The sequence below is a fragment of the Chionomys nivalis genome, chromosome 9 (assembly GCF_950005125.1).
Source record: "Chionomys nivalis chromosome 9, mChiNiv1.1, whole genome shotgun sequence".
Lineage (NCBI taxonomy): Eukaryota > Metazoa > Chordata > Mammalia > Rodentia > Cricetidae > Chionomys > Chionomys nivalis.
Genome location: NC_080094.1, coordinates 80,802,301 through 80,816,877, shown reverse-complemented (window position 1 = coordinate 80,816,877; position 14,577 = coordinate 80,802,301). Strand labels below are relative to the sequence as shown.

Genomic DNA, 14,577 nt, shown 5'->3' with positions numbered 1-14,577 from the left:
GTCTTTCATCTAAGCTAAAGATCTCCTGATGTGGCAGAATCGCTGGAATCGACAGCCTAGCTGCTCAGGTCATGGTAGGCTTGTCTTCCTACAGATTTCCTAGCCCACAGGATTTTCTGGAGCCTGGCAGACCCTGCACTAAACAGCAAAAGGCAAATGCAACCTTCAGCGACCATGGAGGATCCTAAGAAGTAGCTCTAGGTGCCAACCAAGTAAGTTCTCTGTCATTTTTTAATCAGTAACTCAAGTAAAATTTTATCCTTCTCAAAGATCTCTGATAGTTTGATAGATGAGAGGTTTTGTCAGTTAAAAAAGGACAACCTCACCAAACAAATTTCAGATCAAATTTTTCATAATGCTTTTCATAATCTTAAAGATACTTTTCATTGTGCAAAAATATCTGTCACAGTCATTCTGACATAAATATACTATTGTTTATATAATGTATAAAACTTCTGTTTTCACAAACCCAAAAATTTCTTGTGAGTTCCAGGGAGCCAAATTAAAGGATCCATCTTAAACAGGTCAGATACCCCCTCAATTCCCTGGTCCTAATTTTTTTTTCTTAATTTAACTTCGTCCTCTGTTCTGCCAATACCTTAACCAGGTATAAGAGACACCAGACATTTCCATACCACAAACACTGGGCAGGAACAAAGAGACCAGCTATGTCAGGATGTGGCCAATACCCAGCCTTCTCAGGTTCCCCCAAAGACAACGTCCACAAATAAGCAGGAAGTAGTCTTGAGAATCTGCCACCCAATTCCTTTGACCTGTGGTGCCTAACTGCCTGCTTTTTTATTATAAAAAAGAGATGGGAATATAATGATTGTTGTGTCTCTTTAAGAGACAAGCCACGCCCACCCCCACCCCATCCACTGAGGCAGGCTGATCTTCAGTTTCTGGCCTGAGCTTGCTCTTTTTCGGTCTTCCTCTGTGAGAGGCAGCTTTGCTTCTGCCTCTACCCCCTTTTCTCCCCCTTCCCTGCTTTTCTCTCTCTGCTTTTCTCCCCTTCTCCCTTCCCCCTCCAGAACCCCCTCAATAAATATTCAACCTCACTCTGCATGGTGTGCCTATCCATGTCTCTGTATCTTGCCTGCCAGCTGCATGTCTCCCTGCCAGGGACCAGCCGCCGTTTCTGCTTGGGACTGGCTGCTCTCAGGGCCTGCTGCCTGCCGCCACATGGGGACCTACAGCATTTCTGCAGCCTACTGCCACCGGGGATCCTGCAGCATTTTTATTTTTTCCATAACAACGATGTGAAGGATTTATTTTTGGTTCATGGGTTCTGGGATTTCAAGCTATAGCTTTGTGATCCCATGAGCTTAGGTAAACTATCACAGCCTCAGAAAAGCAGGGGAGAGAACAGCAGGAAAAGGAGCTCCTTGGGAACATGCCAAATGACCTGCTTCCTCCACCTAGGTTCTACCTCCCAGAAAAGCCTCCCATACCACACCCCCAGTTAGGAATCCAATGTCCACACTAGAGCGTGGGGGTCCATTTCATAATCAAGCCATAATAACACTCTGCCTCAGGGCCTCAAATGCTCATAGACATCTCATAGTACAAAATGTATTTAGTTCACCTCTAGGAGTCCCCAAAATTCTAAACAGTTCCAACGTTGTTTAAAAGTTCAAAGTCTCCTCTACGTCTCAAGCAAACCCTTAGCTGTGAGCTTCTTGCTGTAAGCAAACAGCAAGTTACAATGACAAGGAATAAACATTCCCATCACAGCAGACAGGACAGCAGTGTGGGAGGTTCAAAGCGAAATGCGCAAGGGCAAACACCACCTTCTGCAGTTCCTCATCTGCTGCCCTGGATATGTGGCAGCAGGATGTGTGCTCCAACAGAATTCCTGGCTCTACCACCTTGAGTTGGTATCTGTCATGGCCTCTGTCCTGAGTACAAGTTCCACTACGGCTTTCCTAGCAGATGTCCTGGGTCCCTGCTAATTTTAACCCCCTTGAGGAGCCACTACATTTTAGTATCACCCCACAATCACCTGCTCTGCTCTCCTAGCAGCTGCCTGCTAGAATCCCAAACCTGCCACATGTTGCCCCCCCATTTCTTTGAAATGTTGGTGGAAGCCTCCCCACTCTTGCATTCTGTATCCCTTCAAAACCAGCATCAGGTGGGCAATACCAAGGCCTTCCACACTTCTCTAGGCAGCCCTATGCAGGATGCTCTGTAGGCATGATCTTGTCAAGGGAAAGTATTTTAAATGAGTTTACAATCCTGTACCTTGGAACCTAAGGGGATCTGGCCAATTGCCGATATTCCCTCAGGGTGTCTTTCTATTGTCTACCCACAAAGAATTTGGCTTCTTTCTAACGATACCAATTCTATTAACAACCACACCCTCCTTGTCTGCAACTTTCAAAGAGCTCCTTTTCTGTTCAGACTGCACAATGTTTTTGGATCAATCTGCTTTACTTTTTACGACTATTTCTTGCTGTAAATCTAGCTGAAAGCAGCTACCAATAGTCATTCCACAGTCTAAATGCTACATGTTTGGCTGGGGGCTTTACCCCAGCTCCTGGCATGAGCCTCTTTCTCTGGGAGTTGCCTCAGTCCAAACTCCACCTCTGAGAAAGCCCACCAAATGGTAACCCCTCCCCAAGGTTGGGACCACTCCCACAGGCTATTTAAACTGCCCCCAGAGAATGAACACGTGGTCTCCAGTTTTCACATGCTCTCTCTCTCTCTCTCTCTCTCTCTCTCTCTCTCTCTCTCTCTCTCTCTCTCTCTCTCCTCCCCCCCCCCCCATGCTTTCCTGGGGCCACTCAGGAGCACTCCAGTAAACATGGGCATCTTTAATTCGGTTTGATTCGGTCTGATTGGGATTATTTGGATCAGTGGAGAGGTTCATCTTTAAGGAAATAGTTAACACTACACTGTCTTGAAATTTTCTCTACCAAAGTTTTAGGACACATAAAAAAGGTAGACAATTTTTTTTTTTTTTTTTTTTTTTTGCCAAAATGTAACACAAATGGCTTTTGGTCTAATTCTGAACAGAGACTTTGTTCCTCTGGAACTTCATGAACTCAGCATTTACTGCCTACCTTTCCATCAGTGTTCGTCTCTTCTGGGGGCCCATTAGTATGGCCTGTAAAGCTCCGAATACACCACTCTAGAGCTTCTGTAGTTCTCCAAATTCTTGCAGTTCCTCATGTAAACCTGCTCCAAGGGCTCATGAGTCAAATGGCCAGGATCAGTCACAGTCAGGACCCTACTCCTGGTATCCATTTTCTGTATTAGTTATTTTTCTCAACGAGGAGACAAAATACCTGACAGAAATGATTTCTAGGCAGAAGGGTTTATTTTGGTTTGTGGGCTTCCCAGATTTCAGCCCACAGTGGCTTGGCTCCAGGAACTTGGACAAGACATCATTAAAGGAAGAGTATGAGTGGAGGGAAGAGAAGGGGGTGGAGAAGGGGGGGAAAGAGAAGGGAGAAGGGAAGAAGAGGAGGGGGGGAGAGAATGAGGATTGAGAAAAAAGGAGACATTAACTATGGAAACTATTACAATTCCTGATAATGATGATTTGTGTCTTTTTCTTTTTGAGTGGCCAAACTTGGGAGTTAATTTGTTTCGTTAACCTTTTCAAAGAGCCAATTTTGGACATGTTAATTTCTTCTGTTGGTCAGTTTTCTACTTGACTGTTTAAACACTTTCTTACCTTTATTCTCTCCTTTTTCTCACTTGTCTCAAGTTTTACTTTTCTCCCCAGTTTCTTTTTGGTCACTAGTTTTAGGTTTTTATTCTTTTCTAATCTGGTAATTTATGATTTTTTTCCCTAAGTACTGTTTCAGTTTTATTCTGTAATTTGATTTTCCAAGCTTGGAACTTACAAATACTAATTAATTAATTTTGAGACAGAGTCTTGCTATATTTCCCAGATTGGCCCGGAACTTACTATGGAGTACATGCTGGCTTTCAGCTTGTAATCATCTTGCCTCAGTCAAGGGCTGTGATTACAGGTGTGAGCTGCTACACCTTGCTTTGTGTTAGATGTTTATTTATAGTAGAAGTATGGTAATTTTAAAAATATGTATAAGAAAATGTTGCAAACCACTGAGTAAAAAGACCTTATTATCTGTAGTGACTGACAATTACCTACCATGTGTTAAGTGCTGTGGAATGCTGGCATCTGGCTGTACCCTCTGGGGCTCACAGCTGTGATGACCCTACACAAGACCTGCACAGACTGAACTGGCTAACATTACATCATGGAGAAAGAGAGAGATTCATGAGGCCCGCCCTCTCCCACAACATAGATAGGCAGTTAATGGTCGCCAGGACAGTGACTGACACTTTCTTCATTAGTGTAGTACTCATAAGTTGCCCATACTACTGTAAGTAATCATAAATAAATTAATTGGATCCCCAAGATAAGACTTGAATGGAATGCTTACTTTGGTCTGCTGGAGTCCCATTTATGGAGAATAGATGTTTCTTGTCTCCCCAGGATTGTCTATATAACAGTGGTCAACTCTAAATTCTGTTTCTCTGATTTATATGTCTAAATTTTAAACAATACCAGTGTCTTGATTGATGCAACTCTATGGTGAGTCTTAAAACAAGGTAGTGTAAATACTGCAAATTATTTTCCCAAAAGGGTTTGGTTTTTGCAAGGCTATTGTATTCCCATTAAAAGTTTAGAAATCTGGGGCTGTGGCTCAGCAGGTAGGAGGGCTTGTTCTGCAAGCATGAGGACCTGAGTTTGGATCCCAAATGCTTACACAGAACAGATGAACAAAAACCAGCCCTGGCTGCACACGCCTGCAACCTTAGCACTGGGGATCAGAGACAGGCAACCACTGATCTGCTACCCCAACACTGCATTTTCTAGAATTTCATACATAAATAAACTCTATTCTCATCTTCATCTTACTTCATTAACTGAGCATAATCATTCTGAAAAGTACATACACTGTTGCATTATTCTTATTTATTACTGAGGGCTAGGGATATAGATCAGGTAGAGTGCTGGCCTGGTTCTGGGTCTGATCTTCAGCACTGCAATGCCTCCAGCCTCTCCTGCAACAAATCCTATTTACTGTTTAATCAACTCCTATTGCAGGATATGTTGTTGTTCACTTACCCATTGGACTGACAGATAGACACTGGTTTTGTTTTCCTTCAGGTTCTGGCTATACTGAATAAAGCTTCTATGAATATCAGTGTACAAGCATTTGCATAAACACGGGTTCTTATTACTCTAAACCTTCGATGCTGTGGGAAGAATGATGGGATGGCAGGCAGGTGCTGCTACGGTTTGGATGTGGTATGTCCCCTCATGTTCACACGGTGAGTCCTGACCCTCAGTTTAACAGTGCAGAGGAGATATGGGAACTTTAAGAGACAGGACTTGGCAGGAGGTTCTGGGGTCAACAGGGGCACAGTCATCAGAAGGAATTAAAGGAACTCTGGTAGGTCCCAAAGCTCTGTAGAGATGAGCTGTTAGAAGACCTAACACCCAAACTACTCCTTGACTTCCTGTTTTGAAATGTGATGGCTTCTTCCATACATGCTCCTCCTTCTTGTCCCTTGCTAGAGGCAAGCCGATGCTCGCACCTGCCTTTGAGTCTCTAGAACTGGAATCTGAATTTATGTTTTATAAAGCCATTCAGCTAGGTGTGGTGGTACACACCTATATTCTCAGAACTCAGGAGGTGTAGCCAGAAGGGCCAGAAGTTACAGTCATCCTCTAACCATGTACTGAGTTTGAGGCTAGCCTGGGCTAATAAGATTACATATCAAACAAAAGAAAACAAGACAATCCCCCAAAGCTAGTCTGCCTCAGATATATATATATACATATGTATATATATATGTATATATATTGTGTGTGTATGTGTGTTTATTATTTATATATAACATTTCAAATTCTGTTTTGTCACACCACTGCATCCAGATTATGAGTGAGCACAGAGCAGAAGCTAAATGTCCATGCCTTGTGCACATGCACTTTGGCAATGGGGATCAGTCATTCATCAAAAAGTCACTGAGTAACTGCTGAGTTCAACAAACTGGATTAGGCTGGAGAGTGCTGCTCTCTCCATAGTTCCTACCCTGGAGAGTGCTGCTCTCTCCATAGTTCCTACCCTGGAGAGTGCTGCTCTCTCCATAGTTCCTACCCTGGAGAGTGCTGCTCTCTCCATAGTTCCTACCCTGGTGCTCATATTCTAGAAGAAAAATGGAAACTAAACAGCAAATCTGTGAGGTAATGACTCCCTTGTTTTTTAAAGAGGTACCAAGTCGTCTGCAGCTCACCTCGGCTGAGACTGGAAGCTTCTCTGAGCTGTCAGGTGAGAGGAAGAGTGGGAACTGACAAAGCCATAGTCCCAACAGACTCTGTGGGAGTGCCAAGAAATGGTCTGGGCTCAGATACAATTCCCTAGGAAATGTTAAGTTGGGAGCGTAGCCTCAGGCCTGGGAGTTGTATTGGTCTGGACTTCAAATTTAAGAGAGCTCCCAGAGGAGAAACACGTGGTCTCTTTTCCTTCCTCTTGGTGGTCACGGGTGTGGGCTCCCGGTTCCCCCTTGGGGACACCCAAGAGTGCAGGAATGCCATTAAACCTGGATATTTCTTAATTTGGCTTGCTGTGATTTGGCTTGATTGGGAATTTTGCATCGGCAGAGAGCTCGTGTTAGGAAAAATTCCCAACAGCATTAACTTATTTATTTACTTAATTGAGGTTGCTAATTGCTGCATGAAAATTAACTCTAGGCTTTGGAGTGGAAGCTGGACTTAAAAGCACAGTGTTCTCCATCTTCTGAATCCACACTCAACTGAACACTGTCAGAAAATACTTTGAGCAGAGAAGTCAACAGGAACAAGTCTCAGAAACCCCAGGAGAACCACGGCATGGTCATGGTGAGGACTGCAGTCACAGTAAGGGTGGTGGCACTACCGTGGCTTCTGCCAAGTGCTTCCTGAGCTGCCTGTGTGGTGGGAACTATGAAATTTACCCTGGGGGGGAGGGGGGGGGACTGTCACGGCCATTGCAGGAAAGAATAAGCTAAGAAGGAGGTTTCATCTCAAGGGTGAAGGAGATCTTGGAGATGCCTTAGCTTTCTTGATTAGACCTCCTTCACTGCAACCAGAGACAGCGACCCGATAGAGTCTGCCTATCTGGGCACTATCTTTGAATATCCTTGCTCCCACTTCACTTCTGCCCAGAAACTGAGCAAACAGGTACATTTTGGAACTATTGCCCAGAGAAACACTTTACAATTTTCTTTCTACAGAAGTGGGAAAAATGGTGTCTTAGGATTTCTACTGCTGTGATGAGACACCATGAACCAAGGCAGCTTGGGAAGGAGAGGATTTATTTCATTTTACACCTTTTAGTCCATCATCCAGGGAAGTCAAGGCAGGAACCTGGAGGCAGGAGCTGATACAGAGGCCATGGAGGAGTGCTACTTACTGGCTTGTTCCTCATGACTTGCTCAGCCTGCTTTATTAGAGCATGCAGGACCAAGACCAGGGATGGCACATCTCTCAATAACCTGGGCCCTCCCACATTATTCCTCAATAATCTTGATCATTAATCAAGAAAACGCACCTAACACTGATCACAGACTAATCTGCTAGAACATTTCCTCAATTGAGGTTTTCTCTCATAAAATGACTCTAAGCTTGTGTCAAGGTAACATAAAACTGGCCAGCCAATGTGGTACAGAAAATGTTACTCATATCCTAGGTATGATGACCTAAGCCACTTCCTATGAATGACAGTAAATCTGAAAGATGAGAGAAAGCAGGCTTTGCCAGGTGCTCCCCGATTTCTCACTGCCGAACATCTGACCAGAGGGTCCCAAGTTCATCTGTGCCAGAATGGCTTTCTCTCACACTCAGATGGGACTATGTTTAAAAGCAGCACAAAATAGGGAAAACTTAGTTTTTAATTTTTGGTAGTACATGTGTGTGGGTTCCTCTTTCTTCCCTCTTAAATCAATCTTTAAGGACTCCAAAAGAAATTTATATAATAAATATATACACAAAAATATGGCTATATTGAATAAATTTTATTTTTTAAAAAAACAGGCTCTCACTGTGTGGCTCTGGATGTTCCTAACTTGCTATGTAGACCAAACTGGTCTCAATCTCAGAGGTTCTCCTATCTCTGCCTCTCTACCTCTTCCTCCACCAGAATTAAAGATGCACATTATCATGCTGTCTTAATTTTCATTTCTTAAAAACCCAAAATTCAACAGATCCTGAGAAATCAAAGGAAATGTTCCTTTCTCCCAAAGGCAGTGTGACCATGGGACAAATCTCAGCACTGTCCCCTGTGCAGTAGGAGCTAAGAGATGAGTATTCTCTCCTGGGCTTTGTGAGACAGCTCGGTAACCCTTCAGTGTGAGCCTCTGCTGTGTTAGCGTGCATCTCACGCACATCCTCCCACTGCTTGTCAGCTCCACTGCTGCATGCCAGGCTTCAACTCTGGCACTTTCCCTGTCTCCATGCTTAACCCCTGAACTCAGCCTAATTCATCAGCTGCCCCAAAGGAGCAGTGACAGAGACAAGCAGCCAGTCTGTCCATGCAGAGCTCGGAGAGCAAGCCATCCGCAGCTGCTTTCCAAACTTGTGCCAATGCCGCCACTTCTGGACTCACGCACGTTTTCACTGCTGTGGAGCCAGGGGCTGGGGGCAGAGGAATACTCTGCTTGGAAACAGTGATTAGACTGTTCAATGCTAAAGACAGGTTTTAGAAAAGGGCCCCTGGGACTCTGTCTGGGTACAGTTGTCACTGGGGAACTGGGCTTCTAGCCCACTCTCAGGCATTTGACAGACAGGTGAGTAATCACAGCTCTAGAGAATGAAACACCTAGCCTTTTGGTGAACTGCCGAAAAGAGCCTTACCTCATAACCAAACTGCAGCTCGTCAGAAGTCAGCATGATGATGTCATCATCGATGGCCAGGACAGCCTCTGTCTCAATTTCATCATAAGGGAAAAAACGATTACTCAGCTTGTTTTCTGCAGTCCTCACAACTTTCAAGGGAACACGGATTTTAGGCCAGAGAGATTCTGGAAGAAGAATAAAAGGAGGTCTTTATTATTCCCCTAGCTCTGTGTGGAGCAGGGATGGCTTCCATGAGGGACTCTTAAGTGCAGCAATCCCAGTTGTGAGGGGAGGCTCCCCCCGATGCACCATCCTCCTCAGGCCTTTACGGCACTAGCAGTTCTCAATTGCTCCAACTCCCACCTGGGGTCACAAAAATCACCAGGCTCAGGACCTTTCCTCCCTGAACTCTTCCTCTCCTGGAAGACACTCTGCAAAGCGCTTCTGCCCCGGTGCGCTCAGCTCAAAACTGTCCTGCAGGTCTGCGAGGAAACTCAACTCCTGCCTGGCGGTGCCTGCCATCTGCTGTGCAGCCATGCCAGCCGTGGTGGGCGCACATGCCCCTGGTTGGGTGCTGCTTTCCTAACTCAACACCTCACCATCCCTCCTTCATTTACAGGTTTGGTTCCTAGACATGACCAACTTACAGAGCAAGTATCAGATTTCAGAGTCTGATTACGTGGGATTTCCTAGTATACAGAAAACAACAACCTGTGACTCTCCCTGTCCGGAACCCCATCTTACTGGGAAGTGACTGGAACAACTCAACTGATGGTTCACAACTGTAAAGTCTGCATTAGCACAGCATGAAGGCTTTCCTTCTTTTTCCTCTTCCCCTCTTGGACATGCCTGGCAGATGGCAGGCACTCACCAACTATTAGCTGTGCTTTCCCTTGGAAATCTCTGTTTGTTACAAAACAATGCATTTTTCTGAGTTCTAGTTAGTGGCAGCAAGGTGGCTCACTTTAGATTTAACACACCACCCTGAGCATCCGGTGACACAGTTGTAGCTCAGTCTTCCTATGCCTACTTTTCTGTTTGTTCTTTGAGACACAGTTACTATGGAGCCAAAGCTGGTCTCAAACTTGTAATGCTCCTGCCTCAGTCACTTGAGTGCTAAGATTATGCTCCTGGCTCACTGTGCCCACTTCTAGGTAGGGAGAACTCCCACCTCACAGACCAATGAAGCTGAAGTCATGGAACTCTGGCCCTGTTAATTCCACAAGGCAACAAACCAGCTCCATTCCCCCGTGCAGGAAGGCGGCTAGCTGCTAGAGCTAAGTGGAAACATGCCTGTGTGCTGGATGAAATCTGGACTTTCACTTAGGGAGTGTGTACAGCTTGTTCACCCCACAGGCATTTCCACATTCTTTACCTATATATATCCAAAGAACCACTCGAGACGATGTCCATAAAGAGCTAACCTGCCCCTGTAAAGTCTTTGATGGGAAGTTTTAGAGAGTGATGAAAGCCAAGGAGGATGATATGGGCTACAGATGGAGGCCCAGAGTGAGTCAGGGCTCCTCAACACACACAACCACTTTCCCTGGACTAGGTGAAAACTGGGGACCAATTTAGCCTTGACTAAAGGAGTCTCTACGAAAATGGTGCATGGCCATTGGCAGCCCAAGGCAGGGCCTAGGAGAATTCTGGCCTCTTTTAACCTGTTCTGGAGAAGGGCAGTCTTAGCCTCAGGCTTTTGGTACTCCTGCTGGGCAGACTCTGGAGTGTAGAAGCAGAGCATGAACACAGGACACACATACACACACACAGACACACCCCACCCAAGTGTGACTTTAACCCTGGAAAGGCTGTGTTTAAAAATGTTAGGACAGGTAGAAGAGGCAAAATGACACCTTAGGACACACAGGAGGATAGTGCTTCCAAAACAGCTCACTTTCTGAGTCTCTGACATGGATCTAGCTCATCTACATAATTCCATACAGAGAACTCAAAAAGACGGACCAGACTGGCAGCTCAGTGCAAAGGGACAAGCTCACCACCATCTCTGCCATGGGCAGCTTTGTGATTTAGGCAAACTATCAACCTGGGATTCGTTTTTCTTAATTGTGGAAGATGAGGATGAGCAGCTTCCTCACAGGCTGCGATGAGAAACTGGAGAGGACCCAAGTGTGTGACACACTTAGCACAGTCCCTAGAACATGAGGAACTGGAGAGGACCCAAGTGTGACACACTTAGCACAGTCCCTAGGACATGAGAAACTGGAGAGGACACATGTGTGTGACACACTTAGCACAGTCCCTAGGACATGAGTAGCACTGGAGAGGACGCGTGCGTGTGACACACTTAGCACAGTCCCTAGGACATGAGTAGCACTGGATAGTGGACTTAAGGGTACCGTGGCACCATAATCTTCACAGAAGAATTCTTACGAAGTTCTGCAAACTCTACTAACTGGAAGGTCACACAGATGGATAAGGGGATGACCCTGCTGAAACAGGAGGAACCAAGGTCAGAGCAATGAATCTCCAGGCCTTGTCCACTGTTCAGCATGCATGGGGTCTTCTTTCCTTTTCCTTTACATTCTAAATGGAACAGCACACACTTAGACGCAGTGGCTAATCTCATGTCTGTATGAGGTAGATCAGAAGTGTCACCTATTCATTCAATGTAACCAGAAGAACATGACTTATGGGGAAAAAACCCTGAATTTATGAGGAAAAAAAAAGTGACGCGAGGTGCCTTGGTAAGTCCACCAAATGAGATCCACTCCAGTCCAAAGAAGACAGAAATCCCTGGTATCATGGGTTCTGTAAGTATACTGACTGGTTTTTGTCCACACTAAGCATCCAAAGAGGTGTGTGTAAGCAAAGGGAATGTCTCTACAATAGTGGCAAAGGTGTGTGGTGTTAGGTTTGACTGAAGCAAACCCTGAACTGGTCACCACAGAAGGACTCATTTGCATAGTGGTTCCCTAAGACCCGACATCCCCATCCCAGAGCTGAGTTCAGTTAAGGGAGCATTGTCCCTCTTCCCTGCTGCTCCTTCTGAATGAGCTATGCTGACATGCCCAGCTCCATCCTGCCTACTAATGACTGGGGATAGAGGGAAGCTCCTGATGTTAATTCAAACCTGGAACTGACTAATGGTTGAATTTCTGAGAATTATGTTAGAATTTTGATGGGAATTGCATTGAATTGGTAGTGTGGTAGCCCCCATATGTTCCTGTGTTTGAATTCTTGATCCCCAGTTGGTTAGAACTGTTTGGGAAGGATTAGAAAGTTGGCCTTGTTGAAGGAGCTGTGTCATTGAGGGTGGGCTGTGAGGTTTCAAAAGCCCACACCATTCCAGTTGTTTCCCTTTCCGCCATATAGCTGTCTCAATGTGTAAGCTCTTAGCTATTGCTCTAGTGCAGCGCCTGCTTGCCTGCTGCCATGCTCCCTGCCATGATGGTCATGGATTCTACGACCCCCTGAAACCATGAGTCCCAAATTACCTGCTTCCTTTTATAAGTTGCTTTGGCCATAGTGTCTCCTCACAGCAATAAAAAAGCAACTAAGACATAGGATGGCCATTTTCACATTATTAATGCTATTAATATTGAGCATGGAGCTCTTTCCATCTTCTGGTATCTTCTTCAATTCTTTCTTTGGTGTCTTAAAGTTTTTATTTTACATGTTTTCCATTTGCTTGGTTAAAGTTATCCCAGATAGTTTTTAGATGACGTCTATTTAGAAGCTTCACCCCTACTAGTTAGCATTCGTGGTATGGAAGGCACTCTGCACACTGCTAGAGGAGAAGGATGGTCATCAATATCACCTGGTCACAGACTCTACAACCTACAGCAGTGATCTGTCTGCCAGATACAGTGGCCCAACACTGGCACAAATACTATGGGAGTAATCAACTACTTTCTGATCGTCTCTAAGGCCCACTCGATGAGGTGAATCTGTATCTGACACCGCTGAGAACCCGAGACTAGCTAAGTCACGGGTCTAGGGGAAACCCACATACTATTGTCCTGCTAAAGGAACACAGCAATAAAATGACTCCAAATGACACTCTGCTGTACTGATGGATCGGTGCCTTGCTCAGCCCTCATCAGAGAAGCTTCTTCCTGCAGCAGATGGGAACTGGGACCCACAACTGAGCAACATGGAGAGAGTGAAAGACATTAGAGCGCTCCATTCTCAGTGGGATGTCTTCATCAAAGCCTTCCCCCTCAAGGCTCAGAGATCTATGTGGAAGAGGAGGCAGAAAGATGGTGACAAAGGTGATGGGTGACTCCAAGGAAACAGTCTTCCAGACAATAGGACTTCTGCACATATGAACTCCCAGAGACTGTGACAGCACGTACAAGGCCTGCACAGGTTCAAGCCAGACAGGCTCCACTCTAAGCAATAAGCTATCTGCAACTGATACCCAGTGGCAAGTCTCACTGGGTATCTAAACCATACTTAGGGCAGGCCCACACCCAGGAACATCTGGACAACACAAAATGAACTCAATGGTATTTTTGTAGATCTTTAATCTCATTTTATTTTGTTTGGGCATTTTGTCTTATAGGTCTTTTATTTTTTATCTTGACTTCTGCTTTTGTGTGTGTGTGTTTTGTTATTTATTTCTTGTTTTAAAGAGAGCAAGAGAAAGAAAAGGAACATAAATTTGAATAGGTAGGGAGATGGGGAAGATCTGAGCAATACTGGGGAAGGAGAAAGACATGACCAAAAGACACCATATAATTTTTTTTTGCCAGATGGTAATGACACATGCCTTTAATCCCAGCACTTGGGAGGCAGAAGCAGGTAGATCTCTAAGTTTGAGGCCAGCCTGGTCTACAGAGTGAGTTCCAAAATAGCTAGGGCTACACAGAGAAACCCTGTCTTAAAAAAAAAAAAAAAAAAAAAAAAAAAAAAAAAAAAAAAAAAAAAAAACTCTCAGAAAAAAGAAAACTAATTTTCTCCCCCCCCCCAAAAAAAGTTATCAAACACACAAAAACTTTAAAGATTGAATTACACCTGGAAAAAATGTACATGGCTAGGCCAATATTCTCTATATCCATCAAGCTTAGAGCTGAAAATCTGGGAGGTAGGAAGAGGGGGTAGTGGCCTTTTTCTTTTGACACACCTCAAAGACGATGTGGTGAAAACTCACTGGAGATTCTATTGCCTAGCCTACATATTTATTTAAACTTTAAACCCAGCAATTTAGACTTAACTATAACCAAAGTTAAAAGTATTTGATTGGGTTGGAAAATGGAAAAAAAAAATTGGGAGAGAATAGACTGCTGCCTTTGCTAATTCACCCAGCAGCAGCCATGCTAACCACAATATTTATCTTAGCAAATGTAGAGAAAGTGGAAAACATCACATTCACCTCTGGTATTCAAAGCTCTATACTTGTCTGTTTCTTCTTCTTTTTCTGATATGTCGATGAAGAAGTCTGATGCCTGCACTGACTGACACAAAGACAACAGCTGACACCCTGCCTACCAACTGAACAAACAACCCGCAGGAGATCACATGTGACCGCGTTCTCCCTGAACAACTGCAGAAACAGCCAGCCCAGCTGACACATGCCACAACCTAAGACTCATCAGGCTCTTTTCTCCTTAGACTCAAGTATTCAAAAACTAAACTAAACTCATGGTCATAATATTAACCACTATATTTTAGTAAGGTCTACCAAAAATTAACAGGGCTACCCTGCTCCAAATGCAGAGCTTCACTCTGTCTTTCATCTCGCAGTGCTGGAAGCAAAC

At 44.6% G+C, this 14,577-nt stretch overlaps 1 protein-coding gene across 1 annotated transcript in view; it reads right to left on the bottom strand.

The window, feature by feature from the left end:
• Positions 1–14,577, bottom strand: part of Ext2 (exostosin glycosyltransferase 2) — a 145,871-nt gene that overhangs the window by 31,906 nt on the left and 99,388 nt on the right. The window contains exon 10 of the mRNA XM_057780971.1: positions 8,873–9,039. Coding sequence (XP_057636954.1) covers positions 8,873–9,039 — 167 coding nt within the window. The remainder of the gene's footprint in view (positions 1–8,872; positions 9,040–14,577) is intronic.